Source organism: Solanum dulcamara, chromosome 3, assembly GCF_947179165.1.
Source record: "Solanum dulcamara chromosome 3, daSolDulc1.2, whole genome shotgun sequence".
NCBI classification, from domain to species: domain Eukaryota; kingdom Viridiplantae; phylum Streptophyta; class Magnoliopsida; order Solanales; family Solanaceae; genus Solanum; species Solanum dulcamara.
In genome coordinates this window covers 73,163,612-73,189,018 of record NC_077239.1, presented here as the reverse complement: position 1 = coordinate 73,189,018, position 25,407 = coordinate 73,163,612, and the positions used below count along the sequence as shown (strand labels likewise).

Here is a 25,407-nt window from a genome sequence, read left to right as displayed (position 1 = left end):
TCGTTCGTGAGAAGGTGGAAGAAGGCAGTGTGGATATTCAAAAAATTCACACTAATGACAACATGGGAGATATGTTTACGAAGCTGATCAACAGTATCAAGTTCATATGGTGTCGATCTTCTATTGACCTAGCAGAAATGTAACATTGCAGTAATTGGGTAGAAAGGATGGTGTGAAGACTTAATTGATTCTCAATTAAATCTTCAAGTGGGAGAATGAAAGAGAGTCAAAAAGGGAGGCCAACAAAGTCAAAAAGGCTGCCTCCCTAATGACTTTCTTACAACCTTCCTTTTGTTGAATTGAACATTTCATACACGTTTTGGAAACACGTAAAATAATTTTATGCGTTTTCATTCTCCTATAAATAGAGGTCCTCTTGCCCTTATTTAAATCATCCAGAAGAGAGAGTAAGAATACAAAGAGAGTTATACACCAAGATAAATATTTTAGTCTTGATGGCCTCTTTAGTAGTTGTTCCTTTTACAAGAGAGAAGTGTTAATTGTTGTTTTCTCCTTGTATTTGAGAGCTGTGTACTCCATATTAAATAGTGAGATCCTTCTACCCCGTGGTTTTTCCCTTCTATCATTTAGAGGGGTTTCCACGTAAAATTCTCGTGTCCAATTTATTTTCAATATTTTCATCATATCAAACTTTAGTTGTGGTGCTTCCTCACCCCAACACCTGGAATTCATAAATATTTACAAATTAATATTTTAGAAGTGAATGCTTGAACCACTATTACCGGAGGCAATAAGTAAAAAAGAACTGATATTATAATCGATACTGTAACAAGTCCTTAACAACCTGAAGACTCTAAAACACAAACTATATTGGTAAAAAACATTTTACCTTGATCAACTAGGCAAAGAAGCTTCATTACTAGAATAAATATACCTCAAACTGGTCCACGACCTTGTTGGCTTTCTCTTGCTGCTTCTGTAAAGCAGCTGCTGTCTTCTTGATAGTAGATAAATCCTCCTCAGATGAGCGCTTCTCCACGTCCACTTCTTCACTGCATCCTGATCCTTTGCTAAAGAAGTATCCACGTTCATAGCATACACACCAGTAGAGAGCATGAAGGCCTCCATCCCCATCTTTAGTCCAACATTTTCCATCTCCAAAGTGTTAAGACGAGCATTAGTTGTCTCAGTCGTGTAATTAGTATTTACCAACTCTTGCTCCATCTCCATAATTCTCTCCATGGTGTTTTCCTCCAGCATTTGCATTTGCTGGTGAACATTTTCAGCATCTTCTTTTTCTTGCCTCAACATTTTAAGCTCGGCCAGATCCTTGCCAAGCCTCCGAGTAGCCTGCATTACCTTCTCATTTGCCCAATCAGACCACCCTTGGATATCTTTCTGCAGTGTCTTCAAATGGGAAGTTAGCAACAATATAGCTTCATCTCTCTCATTTTGAGGGACATATTTCCCCAGAGACTCATCATATGGGATACCAGCATAATAATCTGGCACCGCAGAAGAAATACTTGCGTTGTCTGGGGCCTGTATGCTAGACTTAGGCTCCATGGGTAACGAATCCGGATTCCTTCCAATTACATTATCTTGCATATGTGCCACACTAGAGGTGTCAGTTGCAGGTGCAATGTATGAGGAAGGGCATGGACTATCAGAACTTGCTTTTGCTAAAGGTTTATTGCTTTTAACCGAAATATTTTCTTTAGAGTGAGAACTCTTCTTTGTTGCATCAGAAGAATCTGATGAGTTCAGTTTCTTGTCCAAAACCAAAGTGCCCCAGGCAGTGATGTTTGCCTTAATGTTCTTACCCGTACGGCTTCTGCAGTTCTTCTCAAACTGATATGTCTTTCGCCTATGCAAATCCTTCTTGGAATTTAGGGCCTTTCGACCAGCCCGGTTTTGTCTTCTAAAACTGCTGATTTCAATTTAGCCTCTGCATCTGGAAGAGGTGTGGAACTTCCTTTTCTTTTTGCCGCTTGACCAACATGTACATTTTTAGACTTAGGTTCTTGAGGAGCTGCACTAGCAACAGGAACTTTGGACTGCAAGGTTTGAGCAATTGGGGTAGAAGGTTTTGACAACTGTTGTTTATCTGGGTTTGACTGAGTATTCTCAGAGGCCTCAGTCTTTGATTGGGAAAGTTTCAAACCAGACGAGCTATCGCCTGGACTTTCTTGACTGCATAACTGATGATCGCCTTCCATTGTACATACATGTACCAGGTTCAAGTCAAATATTAACAGGCACCACATTGCTTCTGCAACTGTCAAAGCTGGCTTGACCTCCCTCAGCACACATACCATCTCCAGCAATGTGTAATCAACCAAGCTAGGTAAATCTTCAAATACAAGATGTCTGCCATTATCGAAAACCTTTTCGTTACTCAATAAAGCCAAGGCACCATCGACAACATTTGAGACAGCATCTTTGCTGCCATGATAAAGGTCACTCCTCAAGATAACCCTTTCAGAAATTTCCTCACTATTTCCACACTTAGCAATTCTCTTGACTGCGCTCTGAAAAATTGTGGACAAATTTTGGGTCAAAAGCTCCAGAAGTTATGTTATTGGATCCTCCCAATCTGAATCCGGTGGCATTTCCACTCCTCCTTTCTCATTAGACTGAGAACACCCACCCTTCGATGGCTCGATCTGAATAAGAGTTCCTCCTTTCAGTACTTCCTATAATTGTTCGTATCTTGGAAACTCAGTAAGAGACGGCACAGGTGAATCAGTAGGAGTTTCTAGAGGAAGTTCAGATACGAACTTCCTCTTGTTCCTGCTACCTTTTTCCTCATCCAAAACCACCAACGACTTTTCATTGGCATCATCACTGATGTTATCATCAACCATGTTGATTACTTTTTCTAGAGCGTTATAATACTGCTGTAATTTGATCCATCAAGTGTCTAGCTACAGTTTCCGGTTCTGCAACAAAATGTCATTCAAGTGATAATATGGACGTGTGGGGATTAAAGTTAAGATAACACATAACAACGGAGAATTAGAGTTGCTAAACAAAAGAAAAAAACACATATAAATGTTTCTTTGATAGGCTAAATAACAAAAAACAAAAAACGACAGGCTGATAGCAACAAGAACAACTCCAGTGAGCACGATTAACCAGAAACATTTATCGTATATGTGGAACTGCCAAAGACAAGCTGACAGCAATAAGAACAACTCTAATTAGCTCAATAAACCAGAAACATTATCATACAGGTGAGGATTACAAATTCTACTATAGTTAATTTACTCAAACCTCTATCCTTCAATGAAAAATCATTCAGTAATCCGGGGATTAAAATTGAAAAGAAAACATAGCAGCAGAGAATTAAAAATTGCCAAAACAAAAGGGAAAACATATATTCATTATTCAAACAGAGATGCCAACGACAAGAAACAAGCTCTAGTAAGCATAATAAAACCATCAACATTACCAAAGGAAATGGATATAAAAGAAGAAGGAAAGGTTACCTCTGACTCATAGTAAATGAGCTCCCAAAAAAACTTAATTTTCTGCAAAAAAAAAAGAAAACCTCGAACGAATCAAAAAACTTAAGTTTCTACAAAAAATTCAGTCAAATGAATAAAAAAAACTTTCTGCAAAAAAAAAATCACTCTAATGAATTAAAAAAACTTAATTTTCTGCAAAAAAAATCACTCAAATGAATCAAAAAACTTAACTTTCTGCAAAAAAAATCACTCAAATGAATCAAAAAACTTAACTTTCTGCAAAAAAAATCACTCAAATGAATTAAAAAACTTAACTTTCTGCAAAATAAAAATCACTCTAATGAATAAAAAAACTTAATTTTCAGCAAAAAAAAAATCACTCAAATTAATCAAAAAACTTAACTTTCTGCAAGAAAATCACTCAAATGAATCAACAAACTTAATTTTCTCCAAAAAAAAAACACACAATTGAATCAAAAAACCGTAACTTTCTGCAAAAAAAATCACCCAAATGAATAAAAATCTTAATTTTCTGCCCCAAAAAACACTCAAATGAATCAAAAAAACTTAACTTTCTGCAAGACCAATCATAATGAACATGAGTAAGGCTTAAAGCATTTGAAAACATAAGAAAACTCATGGTCAATACATATTATAAAAACTTCATAAAAATCATAGTTTAACTTTCAACTTATGTGGGATAAGACTTTTAATCGACATTTAAGACCATGCGAACTATAACATGAAATCCGATGAAACTCTCATCGAGAAGGGGGAGGACACCTTGCTAGGGTATACTCCGTCATGGTACTCAACTAAACTAAATAGTGCAATATGTGGATCCACTAGCTAGGACATAAAGGCAACCTACGTGGCAACGTAGTTTGGGACTTTAGGTTGCTACACTTGGGTAACTAACTGCTTTACCTGACCGAACTCCATCTAGAAATCCTCTCGGTTCTTAGTCAATATCCCAAAGAAAACTCATAAAAACATGATCATAACATAATGGAAAAGATAGTAACTACCTATGAATCCATCTTTATAAAACATATTAGGAGTAACTCATTAACTTTAGTGATTCATAAGAATCCATAACTTCTGTGAGGATTGTCTTTATCACCGTCTTTAAACATAATTGTCTGAGAATTGTACTTATCACACCATAATAACTTTCTTTGATCATAATTTGATCATCATCACAACTCTATCAATAAAATCATAAACCTTAACTTTAAATCATGAAAACTTTCCTTGAAAATCATTGAACTCATAATCAACTCATGAATATCATAATTAATTTCGCAATCGTAACTTAGAAATAGCTTTATGCATGGGCATTCATAATTCAACTTAAAATCATGCAATTCATGTAGAAACATGCTTATAAAGATCATTGATAATCATCTAAAATAAAATTAAAACAGTACAATGCAATTCATCAAAATTAGGGTTCATAAACCATTGAAAATTTGGAGACTTTGAGAAAACTTTGGGACTCCATAGATGAAAGGAACCCATGGATCAATCCCCACATACCTTGATTCAAATTCTCAAAATTGAAGAATAAACCTGGTGAAATCTTAAACCCTAGCTTGAAGCTTGAAGAGGAACCCTTGGGAGAATTTAGTTCTTGCCTTAGAGAATTTGGGAGAGTGATTTAGAATGAGGAAAATTTAAAGGATTAGTTAGATATAGGGTTGAACTTAGCTATAATTGTGTCTAGGTTCATTGAGCTAAACTTGGAAAATGATACAAATACCCCTCATTAAAACTTTGAATCTGACCCTACGAGGCAACTGTACGACTTGTCCTCAAGTCTACTATTTGTAGACTTGAGTCGTAGTGCAGGTCGTAGAGACCACCTGGAAATCAGGCCTCAGGAGTTTCCTTACAAGTCGAGTTTACGGCTCGTTATCTCTCTTCTCTATGAGTCGTCAAACTGACTCGTCCTGTAGGTCTCTGAAGTTTGCAAATTGAATCGTTTCTATGACTCGTCTTTAGGTCTACGAGTCGTAATGCGCATTCGTCCTGCAGGTCTTGAAACCTGCAGACTTGATGGTCTCTAATCTTTGAAAGCGAGTCGTTCTTATGACCTGTCAACAGGACGACGACTCGTCCTATTGAGTCATAGAACCTCCTTGAGAGATCTTTCCTGGACAAGTCCAAGGACAACCTCTACGACTCATTTCTACAAGTTTTAGGACCCTCTACGAATCGTAGAGTGTGTCGTAGACCTAAAAGTTATTTCCTTTCTTGAGATTTCTCCTTCGTTCTAACTTTCCGACTTCTGGGGTCTTACACATCAACATCCAACCTTCAGATTTAACGAACATGTATACTCTAAGTTGCTAGGACTCGGGTGCGGGTGTTCGAGATGAATGCGAATACGAGAGTTAGATTCTGCAATATCTAAATTTTAAGATCTGAGGATACGAACTCGAGTATGGATACGGGTGAGGGGATTCGGATAAAAATATTCAATATTATAAAAAATATAGTTATAAAGCTATTATATTTTTCCCCTCAGAAAAGAAAAAGAAAGTCATTCAAGACCTTCCACCAACTCTCCCTACATATCATTGTTATTGTCTCCCATAAGTCGAAACACAATCGCTTGAATATTTAGCATCTCTCTGTTTGGTTTGAAACATGAAGCAACGAATATTGACCAAGAGGAAAAGTATCTTGGTCAAAGTATCTGATGTGGGTCAATCGGGATTCTCCCACAAGTATCCTTCATCCGCACCCGCACCCGCACCCGTCTGATGTATTTGATGTGGGTTATGCATGGACTATTGATCAAAGTATTTGATGTAGGTTGACCAAATCCCACACGTATCTTGCATCCACATCCATCTCATGTAGACATGGTTGCGACAGCAAAAATGAAGAGTCCGCGCAACTTAGGGTATACTCCGTCACCCCCACTTATTCAAACGTTCTACCTTTGCTAATCGAACATTTAATTGTTTTCACTATGTGTGCAGTTAACTTGCACAAGCAAATTTCGTCAACCCGTTACACACATTTACAGATTGGTGTATGCTTCGCCGCCCGTTAAGGCGATGTAAGTTACCACCTACTTGCTTAATGCTAGAACTCGCTCCCATTGTTACACTACTCACTCCCCTGTTTCACCCCACGCGCATCTTATACTCTATAGTGTAAAGAACAAACTATTCAAAAACTTAGTTGATGAAGAGGTAATATCATGGACATTTTCACTTAGCTTATACTATCTGTCATGTTTATTATACTTATGCGACCAGCCGTTGCTTAATACTAGGGCACAAAGATTCAAGCAACTCTATTTAATAAGCATACTGAAACATGGAAGGACTTCTTGAAGTCAAATAAGAGTCACTACATTACTAATGGCCGTTTAGATCGTGTCAACCCTAACTACTCTTCCATCCATAAAGAAGTTGAACTGGCATTTAAAGACAACACGATCATAAAGGAGTCTGACCATGACGTTTTCACTGCACAAATTCTCTGATGGTTTGCATCATTGGACCATGCTGAGAAACTACCAGATGGATCTACACAAATACATCATAGCTAACACTGATTTCCATCACCTATTTCCAGACTTAATTTGCATCTTAGTTACTTGCCCTATGTCTTTTGCAGCACTATGCTAAAAGATAAAAAAAAAATAAGACTAATTTTCTCCTACAGATGATTAAGGATGAGATTGGCAAGTTCAGATAAGAGTTGTTTTACAGTTTGGTGCATACTCATGTGTGTTGACAATACAGTATGCATGTGTATTTTAGAGATGCGGCGCTGGTATTTGTTGTGACATAGAAATTACCTATCCTCTAGACTCGTAGTTTAGATTATTTATCATCGACATTATTTTCCATTGATGTAATCTATATTATGAGTTCCTAAAGAAATCCTTATATTTGTTAACATGTTGGTCATTACTGTTATTTGCTATTAAGGGCTAAAAAAAGGACCGTCAAAATATACAAATAACACATTACTGGTTCCAAAAACTTTAGACCACTAAAAGGTATGCAACATATCAATCATCCGTTCATGAATGTGTTGCTGTCGTTAATGTCTTAATTTTTTATTGTTGTGGACTCGTGGTTGCATTTATGCAAAATACAAATAATGAATGTTACTCCATGTACCTGGATATTTGTAATGCACACAATATGTTGGAAGCTATTTAATTAAACTATATGGCTTCTAATTTAAATCTACTCCATTTTAATCATTAGATGTCATTTCTAATAATTTTTTCCAATGATTTTTTATCATATAGTATTTTCCTCATTAATTTACGTTTGTCTTCAAAATTGCACACCAAATCTAATGTTCCTTTTTTGTAACAGGGTATTGGCATTATTCATTCTCAAAACGGAAAAGGGCCTAAAATACATTTTGTATAGATCTCTATTGGTAGGTCCCTGGGTTTTAAACATCAAAATGTTCACTTAGTTAAACCTTAAATCAGTGGTAGAATGTTATCAGTAAAACTCTATCCATAGCTTTCTCCCTCTCATTGTCCCAATTATAATTCTCTCGAAATTGTAGAAAAGTTGGAGGGATTGTATATTTGGTAATAGCATTACAGACACATTAAGTAAAATTCATATGGATCATCTGAAACAAAGATGTCAAAATGTCAAAAATGGTGGCTTACCAAAAGTAAAAAGGGTTGGCAGAAAAATGTGTTGGGTTGGCAGAAAAACGTTAAAATGAGGATGCCACCTTTTGACTTTTTGGCAGAAAACACATTTTTTTCTGCCTATTGACAAATTAACGCGTAGAAAACGCGTTTTCTCTTTTTGACAGAAACGCGTTTTTGTATCATATAAATAGAGGGCCTCTTGCCCTCATTTATATCATGCCAAAAAAAAAAGGAGAGAGTAAGAATACAAAGAGAGTTATACACCAAGATAAATATTGTAGTTTGAGTGTGCTCTTTAATAGTTGTTCTTTTTACAAGAGAGAAGTGTTAATTGTTGTTTTCTCCTTGTATTTGAGAGTTGTGTACTCCATATTAAAATAGTGAGATCGTTCTACCCGTGGTTTTTCCCCTCTATCAGTTAGAGGGGTTTCCACGTAAAATTCTCGTGTCTAATTTATATTCATATTAATTGTCATATCAAACTTTAGTTGTGGTGCTTCCTCCCCCAACATCATCGAATAAGTTGGAATATACAAGCTTCTCATACGGTTTCTTTCCTAAAATGCAAAATTACTTAGCCCTGAACTTTTGTGAAGAATCGAAAACACTGAAACCAGTAAAAAAGTAATGGCAAATCTTTTGGAGTAACTCACCTTTAGACACTGTTAAGATAAATATGGATGGGTAGTTATATGATGCACACATGTAAGATAGGAATAGGTGGTGCGAGTAGAGATAACAATGATGATCTTAAGATGGCATTCTCTATCCCATCCCATTGAGATAGCATTCTTGAATCAAAAGCTTATGCAGTCAAGTATGGTACAGAATGGTTCATCCAGTAGGAATGCACAACATATGGCTAGAACTCGATTTTCAGCAGCTACAAACATGATTATTCAAAAGACACTAAAAACCATAAAGCTAAACCAATGTACTATCTCTATTTTACACAGGATTTAGAATATTGAATTTAAAATTACACGTTGCTCCAAAGAAGCTAATCAAGTGGATTTTTTAATTGCAATTTCTAATACGGGAGCAGTTGCCCCAAAAACCCTATAACTTAATTTTTTATTCATCATCTTTTTACATTCGAATACATAAATCACCTTAAGACGATCCACATAGACCATGTTGGGATTTATGCAGTGTTGATGATTCACAGAAAAAGAAGAAACACGTCAGTCATAATGGTTCAAAAATACACTGTCACGAGCAGTTGAATTGGAGACAACCTTTTAGAATGAATAAAGATAAGATTGCAGAAATCAAGGAATGGATAATGTTAATTCGTGATGAAACTCAAGGAAACAAACAAATGTTGAATTGAAGAAGGAGTTTAAAGAATCAAGGAGTTTGACTTGAAGAAGTCTAAAAAGGCAAGGAGTTTGAATTGAAAAAGGAGTCTCACTTGAAGTAGAACTATAAGTCAAGAGAGTTTGAGTCAATGTGGAGTATGAAGTGAAGAATAAATCTATGAAGAGTTTTGCTTAAATAGAGGTGAAGTCGTCAAGAATACTTGTGCACTTACAAAGAAAAAAAGGCAATTGGAAAATTGACTTCGCAAAGTGCTACCAGCAAACTAAAGGAACACATTGAAGAACCAGTTACTATATAGTTTATGTTCTAGGAGTTTTTTTTTGTTTTTGAATTTTGATGTAATCTTAGTTCAGTGAGCTATAAACCGAACTAGGAGTGTTTTCTTCAAGTTAGGATAACTCGAACACTTGGCAACACATATCCTGGGAGGTTTGTGGTGAAGTTTAGGAATTAGAGTTAGTTTCTAGGATTACAAGAATCGTAATCTAAACTCATAACTTGAAGTTTAGGAATTAGGATTAATTCCTTAGGTTGCATAGTTTGTAATCTAAAACTGTTGAGGCTCAGTGATTTAGTGAAGTTAGAGTTAAATCCTGCATGGGTACAAATCGTAATTTTTTAGCCGGGTGTTTTCCACATAAATTATTGTGTTCTTTACTTATTGTTCTTACTACTTTATTGGAACACGTTAGACAACTTGTTTCACTCGTAGGCTTATTTAGAGTAAATCACTAGGTTGTTTCACAGGATGTTATATTATTGTTCTTTCAAATATAATTATTTACTGAAAACTTTTTTTTAATATTATTAATATAACTTGTACTATAGGGGCTCATCATACACATGCAACGCACGTGCATTAAAATTAGTATATATATATATATATATATATATTATCATTTTGTGATTAAATATTTTTTGTTGGCTGTACATATATCGCTATATTTGGGCTATTTTATTGTGTAAATAAAAATTTGACTATATTTAGTGCAAATAAAACTACTCATTATACATTTTATGAAATTTACCCATTTTTTAAAAACCTATTTCAAATAAATACAAAGATATATTTGTTGACTGGCATAATTCTTTCTTTCTTTTTCCTTCCATTGTACTTGACTGTTACGATGTTTCACCTGCCTCGAAAATAGTGGACAGTCTCATGAACTCCAAAAGGTACAAATACTTCGTACAACATGATTTTTTGTCTAGGGCAGCACATATTTTATCTTTCACCATACTTTCTTGGATATTTGAATTTTGATAACTAATTGCAAATTTTTATTGAGTAATTTCTTCGTTTTAAAAAGAATATTATTTTTTAGTAATTTTTTAATTCTAACTTTTCATATGGCATATTTAAAGATCATAAAATTAAAAAATATTTTGATATATTTGACATATCTTTAATGTTTTTTTACTTTCTTACTCTGTGTTAATTTAAAAAAAGACAAATAAATTGAAATTGAGGGAGTAAAAGGTATTGAAATACTTGATTGAAGGTGTATATTAAATTGAAATATTGGTATCCACTCACAAATATTAAAGTTTCATGTACTTTGTTTTCCAGTAGAATTCACGTCCAAGCACAACTTTTACTTTCACATTATGTTTTTTTTTTTTTCAATAATCAATTTTAACTTCAAATACCTTTTTTGGTCAACTTCAGCTTAGATATTGTGAATCATTGAGCACCTTCCTCAAAGAAAATCTAGACTGCAGCAACATTTGGTGAAAGGGAAAGACAACCTGTGCAAAGTGTATATTGGCAAACATAAAAATAATCCAAACAAAAAAGTACAAGTATGTTATACCAGAAGATGTAAGATGAGTAACCATCACTCATAAAGGAAATGAACACAAATTAGATGGATGAGAACCTTTTCATTGCCAGAAAAGTATGTTTTATACACAAAACTGCTGCTATATTTTGCACTCTGCCCCTATATTTACAAATGTTTCTGTCATCTGTTTTGGAGGTTTCAGCATGAGGAACCAATACAATATGATCCTTCCCAACTTTAAGCTAAAAATAAAAAGATTACTGGGAAGTTTTGGCATGTTTCACTGCGAGGATAACAGATGAATTCTATGGGGGTATTGGTTAGTAGCTCTTCTACATATGCATTAGGACAAATATCAGTTGTCAAACTCTGCAGTTGAGAGTAAACTCTCATTAGACTAATCAGGCTTAGTATACTCGAGCAACATGTGCGGAGACCTGTATATCTTCACTAGCGTCCAGTATAGGATTTCCTCCACTCCAAGCTCACCCTCTGCTCTTGCAGCATATATATCCTCACAGATGGCAATCAATCTGCATGGAACCAAAATCACACATTTTTGCTTTAAGTAGAACTGTACAATTTTATTTACAGCAATATTAATAATCAGACGATGACTTAATATTACCTGTCACATGAAGGAAGATTTTCATATGGGTGTTTGAGTGTCCTCTTTAGTAGTTGTTCCTTTTACAAGAGAGAAGTGTTAATTGTTGTTTTCTCCTTGTATTTGAGAGCTGTGTACTCCATATTAAATAGTGAGATCCTTCTACCCCGTGGTTTTTCCCTTCTATCATTTAGAGGGGTTTCCACGTAAAATTCTCGTGTCCAATTTATTTTCAATATTTTCATCATATCAAACTTTAGTTGTGGTGCTTCCTCACCCCAACACCTGGAATTCATAAATATTTACAAATTAATATTTTAGAAGTGAATGCTTGAACCACTATTACCGGAGGCAATAAGTAAAAAAGAACTGATATTATAATCGATACTGTAACAAGTCCTTAACAACCTGAAGACTCTAAAACACAAACTATATTGGTAAAAAACATTTTACCTTGATCAACTAGGCAAAGAAGCTTCATTACTAGAATAAATATACCTCAAACTGGTCCACGACCTTGTTGGCTTTCTCTTGCTGCTTCTGTAAAGCAGCTGCTGTCTTCTTGATAGTAGATAAATCCTCCTCAGATGAGCGCTTCTCCACGTCCACTTCTTCACTGCATCCTGATCCTTTGCTAAAGAAGTATCCACGTTCATAGCATACACACCAGTAGAGAGCATGAAGGCCTCCATCCCCATCTTTAGTCCAACATTTTCCATCTCCAAAGTGTTAAGACGAGCATTAGTTGTCTCAGTCGTGTAATTAGTATTTACCAACTCTTGCTCCATCTCCATAATTCTCTCCATGGTGTTTTCCTCCAGCATTTGCATTTGCTGGTGAACATTTTCAGCATCTTCTTTTTCTTGCCTCAACATTTTAAGCTCGGCCAGATCCTTGCCAAGCCTCCGAGTAGCCTGCATTACCTTCTCATTTGCCCAATCAGACCACCCTTGGATATCTTTCTGCAGTGTCTTCAAATGGGAAGTTAGCAACAATATAGCTTCATCTCTCTCATTTTGAGGGACATATTTCCCCAGAGACTCATCATATGGGATACCAGCATAATAATCTGGCACCGCAGAAGAAATACTTGCGTTGTCTGGGGCCTGTATGCTAGACTTAGGCTCCATGGGTAACGAATCCGGATTCCTTCCAATTACATTATCTTGCATATGTGCCACACTAGAGGTGTCAGTTGCAGGTGCAATGTATGAGGAAGGGCATGGACTATCAGAACTTGCTTTTGCTAAAGGTTTATTGCTTTTAACCGAAATATTTTCTTTAGAGTGAGAACTCTTCTTTGTTGCATCAGAAGAATCTGATGAGTTCAGTTTCTTGTCCAAAACCAAAGTGCCCCAGGCAGTGATGTTTGCCTTAATGTTCTTACCCGTACGGCTTCTGCAGTTCTTCTCAAACTGATATGTCTTTCGCCTATGCAAATCCTTCTTGGAATTTAGGGCCTTTCGACCAGCCCGGTTTTGTCTTCTAAAACTGCTGATTTCAATTTAGCCTCTGCATCTGGAAGAGGTGTGGAACTTCCTTTTCTTTTTGCCGCTTGACCAACATGTACATTTTTAGACTTAGGTTCTTGAGGAGCTGCACTAGCAACAGGAACTTTGGACTGCAAGGTTTGAGCAATTGGGGTAGAAGGTTTTGACAACTGTTGTTTATCTGGGTTTGACTGAGTATTCTCAGAGGCCTCAGTCTTTGATTGGGAAAGTTTCAAACCAGACGAGCTATCGCCTGGACTTTCTTGACTGCATAACTGATGATCGCCTTCCATTGTACATACATGTACCAGGTTCAAGTCAAATATTAACAGGCACCACATTGCTTCTGCAACTGTCAAAGCTGGCTTGACCTCCCTCAGCACACATACCATCTCCAGCAATGTGTAATCAACCAAGCTAGGTAAATCTTCAAATACAAGATGTCTGCCATTATCGAAAACCTTTTCGTTACTCAATAAAGCCAAGGCACCATCGACAACATTTGAGACAGCATCTTTGCTGCCATGATAAAGGTCACTCCTCAAGATAACCCTTTCAGAAATTTCCTCACTATTTCCACACTTAGCAATTCTCTTGACTGCGCTCTGAAAAATTGTGGACAAATTTTGGGTCAAAAGCTCCAGAAGTTATGTTATTGGATCCTCCCAATCTGAATCCGGTGGCATTTCCACTCCTCCTTTCTCATTAGACTGAGAACACCCACCCTTCGATGGCTCGATCTGAATAAGAGTTCCTCCTTTCAGTACTTCCTATAATTGTTCGTATCTTGGAAACTCAGTAAGAGACGGCACAGGTGAATCAGTAGGAGTTTCTAGAGGAAGCTCAGATACGAACTTCCTCTTGTTCCTGCTACCTTTTTCCTCATCCAAAACCACCAACGACTTTTCATTGGCATCATCACTGATGTTATCATCAACCATGTTGATTACTTTTTCTAGAGCGTTATAATACTGCTGTAATTTGATCCATCAAGTGTCTAGCTACAGTTTCCGGTTCTGCAACAAAATGTCATTCAAGTGATAATATGGACGTGTGGGGATTAAAGTTAAGATAACACATAACAACGGAGAATTAGAGTTGCTAAACAAAAGAAAAAAACACATATAAATGTTTCTTTGATAGGCTAAATAACAAAAAACAAAAAACGACAGGCTGATAGCAACAAGAACAACTCCAGTGAGCACGATTAACCAGAAACATTTATCGTATATGTGGAACTGCCAAAGACAAGCTGACAGCAATAAGAACAACTCTAATTAGCTCAATAAACCAGAAACATTATCATACAGGTGAGGATTACAAATTCTACTATAGTTAATTTACTCAAACCTCTATCCTTCAATGAAAAATCATTCAGTAATCCGGGGATTAAAATTGAAAAGAAAACATAGCAGCAGAGAATTAAAAATTGCCAAAACAAAAGGGAAAACATATATTCATTATTCAAACAGAGATGCCAACGACAAGAAACAAGCTCTAGTAAGCATAATAAAACCATCAACATTACCAAAGGAAATGGATATAAAAGAAGAAGGAAAGGTTACCTCTGACTCATAGTAAATGAGCTCCCAAAAAAACTTAATTTTCTGCAAAAAAAAAAAGAAAACCTCGAACGAATCAAAAAACTTAAGTTTCTACAAAAAATTCAGTCAAATGAATAAAAAAAACTTTCTGCAAAAAAAAAATCACTCTAATGAATTAAAAAAACTTAATTTTCTGCAAAAAAAATCACTCAAATGAATCAAAAAACTTAACTTTCTGCAAAAAAAATCACTCAAATGAATCAAAAAACTTAACTTTCTGCAAAAAAAATCACTCAAATGAATTAAAAAACTTAACTTTCTGCAAAATAAAAATCACTCTAATGAATAAAAAAACTTAATTTTCAGCAAAAAAAAAATCACTCAAATTAATCAAAAAACTTAACTTTCTGCAAGAAAATAACTCAAATGAATCAACAAACTTAATTTTCTCCAAAAAAAAAACACACAATTGAATCAAAAAACCGTAACTTTCTGCAAAAAAAATCACCCAAATGAATAAAAATCTTAATTTTCTGCCCCAAAAAACACTCAAATGAATCAAAAAAACTTAACTTTCTGCAAGACCAATCATAATGAACATGAGTAAGGCTTAAAGCATTTGAAAACATAAGAAAACTCATGGTCAATACATATTATAAAAACTTCATAAAAATCATAGTTTAACTTTCAACTTATGTGGGATAAGACTTTTAATCGACATTTAAGACCATGCGAACTATAACATGAAATCCGATGAAACTCTCATCGAGAAGGGGGAGGACACCTTGCTAGGGTATACTCCGTCATGGTACTCAACTAAACTAAATAGTGCAATATGTGGATCCACTAGCTAGGACATAAAGGCAACCTACGTGGCAACGTAGTTTGGGACTTTAGGTTGCTACACTTGGGTAACTAACTGCTTTACCTGACCGAACTCCATCTAGAAATCCTCTCGGTTCTTAGTCAATATCCCAAAGAAAACTCATAAAAACATGATCATAACATAATGGAAAAGATAGTAACTACCTATGAATCCATCTTTATAAAACATATTAGGAGTAACTCATTAACTTTAGTGATTCATAAGAATCCATAACTTCTGTGAGGATTGTCTTTATCACCGTCTTTAAACATAATTGTCTGAGAATTGTACTTATCACACCATAATAACTTTCTTTGATCATAATTTGATCATCATCACAACTCTATCAATAAAATCATAAACCTTAACTTTAAATCATGAAAACTTTCCTTGAAAATCATTGAACTCATAATCAACTCATGAATATCATAATTAATTTCGCAATCGTAACTTAGAAATAGCTTTATGCATGGGCATTCATAATTCAACTTAAAATCATGCAATTCATGTAGAAACATGCTTATAAAGATCATTGATAATCATCTAAAATAAAATTAAAATAGTACAATGCAATTCATCAAAATTAGGGTTCATAAACCATTGAAAATTTGGAGACTTTGAGAAAACTTTGGGACTCCATAGATGAAAGGAACCCATGGATCAATCCCCACATACCTTGATTCAAATTCTCAAAATTGAAGAATAAACCTGGTGAAATCTTAAACCCTAGCTTGAAGCTTGAAGAGGAACCCTTGGGAGAATTTAGTTCTTGCCTTAGAGAATTTGGGAGAGTGATTTAGAATGAGGAAAATTTAAAGGATTAGTTAGATATAGGGTTGAACTTAGCTATAATTGTGTCTAGGTTCATTGAGCTAAACTTGGAAAATGATACAAATACCCCTCATTAAAACTTTGAATCTGACCCTACGAGGCAACTGTACGACTTGTCCTCAAGTCTACTATTTGTAGACTTGAGTCGTAGTGCAGGTCGTAGAGACCACCTGGAAATCAGGCCTCAGGAGTTTCCTTACAAGTCGAGTTTACGGCTCGTTATCTCTCTTCTCTATGAGTCGTCAAACTGACTCGTCCTGTAGGTCTCTGAAGTTTGCAAATTGAATCGTTTCTATGACTCGTCTTTAGGTCTACGAGTCGTAATGCGCATTCGTCCTGCAGGTCTTGAAACCTGCAGACTTGATGGTCTCTAATCTTTGAAAGCGAGTCGTTCTTATGACCTGTCAACAGGACGACGACTCGTCCTATTGAGTCATAGAACCTCCTTGAGAGATCTTTCCTGGACAAGTCCAAGGACAACCTCTACGACTCATTTCTACAAGTTTTAGGACCCTCTACGAATCGTAGAGTGTGTCGTAGACCTAAAAGTTATTTCCTTTCTTGAGATTTCTCCTTCGTTCTAACTTTCCGACTTCTGGGGTCTTACACATCAACATCCAACCTTCAGATTTAACGAACATGTATACTCTAAGTTGCTAGGACTCGGGTGCGGGTGTTCGAGATGAATGCGAATACGAGAGTTAGATTCTGCAATATCTAAATTTTAAGATCTGAGGATACGAACTCGAGTATGGATACGGGTGAGGGGATTCGGATAAAAATATTCAATATTATAAAAAATATAGTTATAAAGCTATTATATTTTTCCCCTCAGAAAAGAAAAAGAAAGTCATTCAAGACCTTCCACCAACTCTCCCTACATATCATTGTTATTGTCTCCCATAAGTCGAAACACAATCGCTTGAATATTTAGCATCTCTCTGTTTGGTTTGAAACATGAAGCAACGAATATTGACCAAGAGGAAAAGTATCTTGGTCAAAGTATCTGATGTGGGTCAATCGGGATTCTCCCACAAGTATCCTTCATCCGCACCCGCACCCGCACCCGTCTGATGTATTTGATGTGGGTTATGCATGGACTATTGATCAAAGTATTTGATGTAGGTTGACCAAATCCCACACGTATCTTGCATCCACATCCATCTCATGTAGACATGGTTGCGACAGCAAAAATGAAGAGTCCGCGCAACTTAGGGTATACTCCGTCACCCCCACTTATTCAAACGTTCTACCTTTGCTAATCGAACATTTAATTGTTTTCACTATGTGTGCAGTTAACTTGCACAAGCAAATTTCGTCAACCCGTTACACACATTTACAGATTGGTGTATGCTTCGCCGCCCGTTAAGGCGATGTAAGTTACCACCTACTTGCTTAATGCTAGAACTCGCTCCCATTGTTACACTACTCACTCCCCTGTTTCACCCCACGCGCATCTTATACTCTATAGTGTAAAGAACAAACTATTCAAAAACTTAGTTGATGAAGAGGTAATATCATGGACATTTTCACTTAGCTTATACTATCTGTCATGTTTATTATACTTATGCGACCAGCCGTTGCTTAATACTAGGGCACAAAGATTCAAGCAACTCTATTTAATAAGCATACTGAAACATGGAAGGACTTCTTGAAGTCAAATAAGAGTCACTACATTACTAATGGCCGTTTAGATCGTGTCAACCCTAACTACTCTTCCATCCATAAAGAAGTTGAACTGGCATTTAAAGACAACACGATCATAAAGGAGTCTGACCATGACGTTTTCACTGCACAAATTCTCTGATGGTTTGCATCATTGGACCATGCTGAGAAACTACCAGATGGATCTACACAAATACATCATAGCTAACACTGATTTCCATCACCTATTTCCAGACTTAATTTGCATCTTAGTTACTTGCCCTATGTCTTTTGCAGCACTATGCTAAAAGATAAAAAAAAAATAAGACTAATTTTCTCCTACAGATGATTAAGGATGAGATTGGCAAGTTCAGATAAGAGTTGTTTTACAGTTTGGTGCATACTCATGTGTGTTGACAATACAGTATGCATGTGTATTTTAGAGATGCGGCGCTGGTATTTGTTGTGACATAGAAATTACCTATCCTCTAGACTCGTAGTTTAGATTATTTATCATCGACATTATTTTCCATTGATGTAATCTATATTATGAGTTCCTAAAGAAATCCTTATATTTGTTAACATGTTGGTCATTACTGTTATTTGCTATTAAGGGCTAAAAAAAGGACCGTCAAAATATACAAATAACACATTACTGGTTCCAAAAACTTTAGACCACTAAAAGGTATGCAACATATCAATCATCCGTTCATGAATGTGTTGCTGTCGTTAATGTCTTAATTTTTTATTGTTGTGGACTCGTGGTTGCATTTATGCAAAATACAAATAATGAATGTTACTCCATGTACCTGGATATTTGTAATGCACACAATATGTTGGAAGCTATTTAATTAAACTATATGGCTTCTAATTTAAATCTACTCCATTTTAATCATTAGATGTCATTTCTAATAATTTTTTCCAATGATTTTTTATCATATAGTATTTTCCTCATTAATTTACGTTTGTCTTCAAAATTGCACACCAAATCTAATGTTCCTTTTTTGTAACAGGGTATTGGCATTATTCATTCTCAAAACGGAAAAGGGCCTAAAATACATTTTGTATAGATCTCTATTGGTAGGTCCCTGGGTTTTAAACATCAAAATGTTCACTTAGTTAAACCTTAAATCAGTGGTAGAATGTTATCAGTAAAACTCTATCCATAGCTTTCTCCCTCTCATTGTCCCAATTATAATTCTCTCGAAATTGTAGAAAAGTTGGAGGGATTGTATATTTGGTAATAGCATTACAGACACATTAAGTAAAATTCATATGGATCATCTGAAACAAAGATGTCAAAATGTCAAAAATGGTGGCTTACCAAAAGTAAAAAGGGTTGGCAGAAAAATGTGTTGGGTTGGCAGAAAAACGTTAAAATGAGGATGCCACCTTTTGACTTTTTGGCAGAAAACACATTTTTTTCTGCCTATTGACAAATTAACGCGTAGAAAACGCGTTTTCTCTTTTTGACAGAAACGCGTTTTTGTATCATATAAATAGAGGGCCTCTTGCCCTCATTTATATCATGCCAAAAAAAAAGGAGAGAGTAAGAATACAAAGAGAGTTATACACCAAGATAAATATTGTAGTTTGAGTGTGCTCTTTAATAGTTGTTCTTTTTACAAGAGAGAAGTGTTAATTGTTGTTTTCTCCTTGTATTTGAGAGTTGTGTACTCCATATTAAAATAGTGAGATCGTTCTACCCGTGGTTTTTCCCCTCTATCAGTTAGAGGGGTTTCCACGTAAAATTCTCGTGTCTAATTTATATTCATATTAATTGTCATATCAAACTTTAGTTGTGGTGCTTCCTCCCCCAACATCATCGAATAAGTTGGAATATACAAGCTTCTCATACGGTTTCTTTCCTAAAATGCAAAATTACTTAGCCCTGAACTTTTGTGAAGAATCGAAAACACTGAAACCAGTAAAAAAGTAATGGCAAATCTTTTGGAGTAACTCACCTTTAGACACTGTTAAGATAAATATGGATGGGTAGTTATATGATGCACACATGTAAGATAGGAATAGGTGGTGCGAGTAGAGATAACAATGATGATCTTAAGATGGCATTCTCTATCCCATCCCATTGAGATAGCATTCTTGAATCAAAAGCTTATGCAGTCAAGTATGGTACAGAATGGTTCATCCAGTAGGAATGCACAACATATGGCTAGAACTCGATTTTCAGCAGCTACAAACATGATTATTCAAAATGACACTAAAAACCATAAAGCTAAACCAATGTACTATCTCTATTTTACACAGGATTTAGAATATTGAATTTAAAATTACACGTTGCTCCAAAGAAGCTAATCAAGTGGATTTTTTAATTGCAATTTCTAATACGGGAGCAGTTGCCCCAAAAACCCTATAACTTAATTTTTTATTCATCATCTTTTTACATTCGAATACATAAATCACCTTAAGACGATCCACATAGACCATGTTGGGATTTATGCAGTTTTGATGATTCACAGAAAAGAAGAAACACGTCAGTCATAATGGTTCAAAAATACACTGTCACGAGCAGTTCAATTGGAGACAACCTTTTAGAATGAATAAAGATAAGATTGCAGAAATCAAGGAATGGATAATGTTAATTCGTGATGAAACTCAAGGAAACAAACAAATGTTGAATTGAAGAAGGAGTTTAAAGAATCAAGGAGTTTGACTTGAAGAAGTCTAAAAAGGCAAGGAGTTTGAATTGAAAAAGGAGTCTCACTTGAAGTAGAACTCTAAGTCAAGAGAGTTTGAGTCAATGTGGAGTATGAAGTGAAGAATAAATCTATGAAGAGTTTTGCTTAAATAGAGGTGAAGTCGTCAAGAATACTTGTGCACTTACAAAGAAAAAAAGGCAATTGGAAAATTGACTTCGCAAAGTGCTACCAGCAAACTAAAGGAACACATTGAAGAACCAGTTACTATATAGTTTATGTTCTAGGAGTTTTTTTTTGTGTTTGAATTTTGATGTAATCTTAGTTCAGTGAGCTATAAACCGAACTAGGAGTGTTTTCTTCAAGTTAGGATAACTCGAACACTTGGCAACACATATCTTGGAAGGTTTGTGGTGAAGTTTAGGAATTAGAGTTAGTTTCTAGGATTACAAGAATCGTAATCTAAACTCATAACTTGAAGTTTAGGAATTAGGATTAATTCCTTAGGTTGCATAGTTTGTAATCTAAAACTGTTGAGGCTCAGTGATTTAGTGAAGTTAGAGTTAAATCCTGCAGGGGTACAAATCGTAATTTTTTAGCCGGGTGTTTTCCACATAAATTATTGTGTTCTTTACTTATTGTTCTTACTACTTTATTGGAACACGTTAGACAACTTGTTTCACTCGTAGGCTTATTTAGAGTAAATCACTAGGTTGTTTCACAGGATGTTATATTATTGTTCTTTCAAATATAATTATTTACTGAAAACTTTTTTTTAATATTATTAATATAACTTGTACTATAGGGGCTCATCATACACATGCAACGCACGTGCATTAAAATTAGTATATATATATATATATATATATATATTATCATTTTGTGATTAAATATTTTTTGTTGGCTGTACATATATCGCTATATTTGGGCTATTTTATTGTGTAAATAAAAATTTGACTATATTTAGTGCAAATAAAACTACTCATTATACATTTTATGAAATTTACCCATTTTTTAAAAACCTATTTCAAATAAATACAAAGATATATTTGTTGACTGGCATAATTCTTTCTTTCTTTTTCCTTCCATTGTACTTGACTGTTACGATGTTTCACCTGCCTCGAAAATAGTGGACAGTCTCATGAACTCCAAAAGGTACAAATACTTCGTACAACATGATTTTTGTCAAGGGCAGCACATATTTTATCTTTCACCATACTTTCTTGGATATTTGAATTTTGATAACTAATTGCAAATTTTTATTGAGTAATTTCTTCGTTTTAAAAAGAATATTATTTTTTAGTAATTTTTTAATTCTAACTTTTCATATGGCATATTTAAAGATCATAAAATTAAAAAATATTTTGATATATTTGACATATCTTTAATGTTTTTTACTTTCTTACTCTGTGTTAATTTAAAAAAAGACAAATAAATTGAAATTGAGGGAGTAAAAGGTATTGAAATACTTGATTGAAGGTGTATATTAAATTGAAATATTGGTATCCACTCACAAATATTAAAGTTTCATGTACTTTGTTTTCCAGTAGAATTCACGTCCAAGCACAACTTTTACTTTCACATTATGTTTTTTTTTTTTTCAATAATCAATTTTAACTTCAAATACCTTTTTTGGTCAACTTCAGCTTAGATATTGTGAATCATTGAGCACCTTCCTCAAAGAAAATCTAGACTGCAGCAACATTTGGTGAAAGGGAAAGACAACCTGTGCAAAGTGTATATTGGCAAACATAAAAATAATCCAAACAAAAAAGTACAAGTATGTTATACCAGAAGATGTAAGATGAGTAACCATCACTCATAAAGGAAATGAACACAAATTAGATGGATGAGAACCTTTTCATTGCCAGAAAAGTATGTTTTATACACAAAACTGCTGCTATATTTTGCACTCTGCCCCTATATTTACAAATGTTTCTGTCATCTGTTTTGGAGGTTTCAGCATGAGGAACCAATACAATATGATCCTTCCCAACTTTAAGCTAAAAATAAAAAGATTACTGGGAAGTTTTGGCATGTTTCACTGCGAGGATAACAGATGAATTCTATGGGGGTATTGGTTAGTAGCTCTTCTACATATGCATTAGGACAAATATCAGTTGTCAAACTCTGCAGTTGAGAGTAAACTCTCATTAGACTAATCAGGCTTAGTATACTCGAGCAACATGTGCGGAGACCTGTATATCTTCACTAGCGTCCAGTATAGGATTTCCTCCACTCCAAGCTCACCCTCTGCTCTTGCAGCATATATATCCTCACAGATGGCAATCAATCTGCATGGAACCAAAATCACACATTTTTGCTTTAAGTAGAACTGTACAATTTTATTTACAGCAATATTAATAATCAGACGATGACTTAATATTACCTGTCACATGAAGGAAGATTTTCATATGGGATTCTCATTCGCAAGTCGGAGCACTGCAGTCTAATGAAGCGACCAACTGCTAAAACAAATGTGATGTAGAGACCCCATATACTGAATTTGCTGAGAGTGTCACCTAGCAAGCCCTCTAAAACGCATACAAACTGTTAGTGATCAACATACTTCACTTACTTTCTCATTCTATAAGAAAAATAATCCAGTACTTACGTGGTGTTTCCTCTGATACAATTATGGCCATAGGCCCTCTCAACCCTCCACAGCGTTTTACATCCAGTGAATTGATATCATGGAAGGACCACCACTCAGAGACTCCCCGATTTAAAATGATATCCGCGCTAGCACCATTTGCCTATAGAAATCAGTTATTGGTACAAATATCTTTAGCTGGCTACAAACTAGAAGATGAAATGCAAAAATTAATCTGATAGTAGCTTTAGCCAACTGCTTTGCTTACTACAATATCAATCAAAGTTAATATGTTTAAAAAATTGTTAAAAATTATCTACCTTCTCGTGACATGAAACTTTCAAATATAATATACACATTCAATTTAGTAAGGCCATCTTACCTCCTCTGCAATAGTCCTAACTTCCCCAGAACCAGTTACACGAATATATCTAGGATATATATTATATGCACGGAAGCTGTTGGTGGAACCATTCAAAACTTTCGTAACTTCCCATGGCTTTGGACAATCCACAGGATCAAGAGTTCTTTCGTATTTCACAACCTCCTTGTCCTTAGGCCTGTCCCTTGTAAGAACCCAAGAAAATTTTATTTCCATATCTTTCAGAGACAGAATGAATCTTCTCTGAACCACATCCGGAACCAGCCACAGGGTATTTGCATCAGGTTGACAACAGATAAGTTGGATATCGTTTATATTGTATGCATAAAGATAGCCCTTGGGGTCAAGATTCAAATCATCATGGAGCTGATTAAATGGAATCATTTCACAAAGAGTAGTCTGATAGAGAGTTAACCTTCCTCCACTTTTTTCTTTGATATCAAGCTGAACCCTCACATCATTTACAGGATTTGCAATGTTAGTAGGATTACCACTGCTGTACATCTGCACCAAAGAACAGCTTCAATATTCTAAATTTACAAGATCACAACACTTACTTCCAAGAAATGATTAGAAGTTATAGAAAGAAAATTTGAATAAGCTGGGATGCCTGACAATAATTTTCAGATCTCATGTCTATATGGCCACACTGCTTATAAATATCATCTTTTGAATATCGTTCTTACCCATTTGTCTTCCTTTCTTTACATATATGTTAATGTAGGTATATACAGTAACACAAAACAATACTTTATCATTTACATTTAGATTTCAGTCTCTTACGAATATTTAGTCATGTAACTGACAAATTGGCACAGCAGAAAGGAACTGTAAGACTAAAACCAACACACAAGATGGCTCCTCCCCTAATGGATGAGCATGGGCATGTCATACATCTCAAGTTAGACTTCCAGAAAAAAATAAGTTAAAAACAGCTTGATTCCTTTATCATATATATGGGGTGTGTGGACCTTTTAAAACAAAAGGTGATCCACCATCAGTTGAAGTCAAACTTATATATCTAGCCAACACTAGAAAGAGAAGAGTTTGCCTCCAGGGTATCATCAGCTTAGCTTGTGTGGCACTGACGGTGAAACAGAAAACCTGGAAAAGGAAGAAAGAGGAGTAAACAGAAAAATGTCTCAACGGTGACAAAAAAAGTTGCTGGAGAAGTCTTCAGAAGAACAGCCAGAAGAAGCAATCCTGAGATGGACATTCGAAAGAGATGTAATGCCACAAGAATGGTAGAGTAGAGACATAATGCCGCCGAAATAGTCACTGAAGAGGATAGTCATAGTATAGCAAGAACATTCACTCAAAAAGAAGTGCAGATGGTAAAAGAGCAGCCTGGTGCACGAAGCATTCCGCGTTCACACAGGGTCAGTGGAAGGTCCGCACCCCAAGGGTGTTGTATAGGCAACCTACCCTGATACAAGCACCAGTGACTGCCACAATATGCAGAAGCTGCATAAGTTCTTTACCAAAATTTAGAGGTACTGCTACCATGTGAAAAAAGAGTGAGAAAAGAAGAGAGGAAACTCCTATTGAAATGTTAATATACAAAAGGAGAAGTTTCCTGATAATTAAGATTCCTAGTTATTATGA

At 35.3% G+C, this 25,407-nt stretch overlaps 1 protein-coding gene, 1 long non-coding RNA gene and 2 pseudogenes across 2 annotated transcripts in view; all 4 read right to left on the bottom strand.

Annotated features, from left to right (window-relative positions):
- Positions 1 to 670: 670 nt before the first annotated feature.
- On the bottom strand, positions 671 to 2,867 carry LOC129881764 (putative E3 ubiquitin-protein ligase RF298; annotated as a pseudogene).
- Positions 2,868 to 11,274: 8,407 nt separating this feature from the next.
- LOC129881763 (uncharacterized) lies at positions 11,275 to 11,868 on the bottom strand. The gene is made up of 2 exons (XR_008765693.1): positions 11,818 to 11,868; positions 11,275 to 11,722 (listed from the first exon to the last, which is right to left on the bottom strand). It is a non-coding gene; the product is annotated as an uncharacterized LOC129881763 (long non-coding RNA).
- A 201-nt stretch (positions 11,869 to 12,069) lies between these two features.
- LOC129881762 (putative E3 ubiquitin-protein ligase RF298) lies at positions 12,070 to 14,266 on the bottom strand (annotated as a pseudogene).
- An 8,407-nt stretch (positions 14,267 to 22,673) lies between these two features.
- LOC129882869 (piezo-type mechanosensitive ion channel homolog) overlaps positions 22,674 to 25,407 on the bottom strand; it is a 45,988-nt gene continuing 43,254 nt past the window's right edge. The window contains exons 18-21 of the mRNA XM_055957357.1: positions 23,803 to 24,306; positions 23,442 to 23,583; positions 23,217 to 23,361; positions 22,674 to 23,121 (exon numbers count right to left, since the gene is read on the bottom strand). Of these exons, the coding sequence (XP_055813332.1) occupies positions 22,986 to 23,121; positions 23,217 to 23,361; positions 23,442 to 23,583; positions 23,803 to 24,306 (927 nt within the window). The 3' untranslated portion in view covers positions 22,674 to 22,985. The remainder of the gene's footprint in view (positions 23,122 to 23,216; positions 23,362 to 23,441; positions 23,584 to 23,802; positions 24,307 to 25,407) is intronic.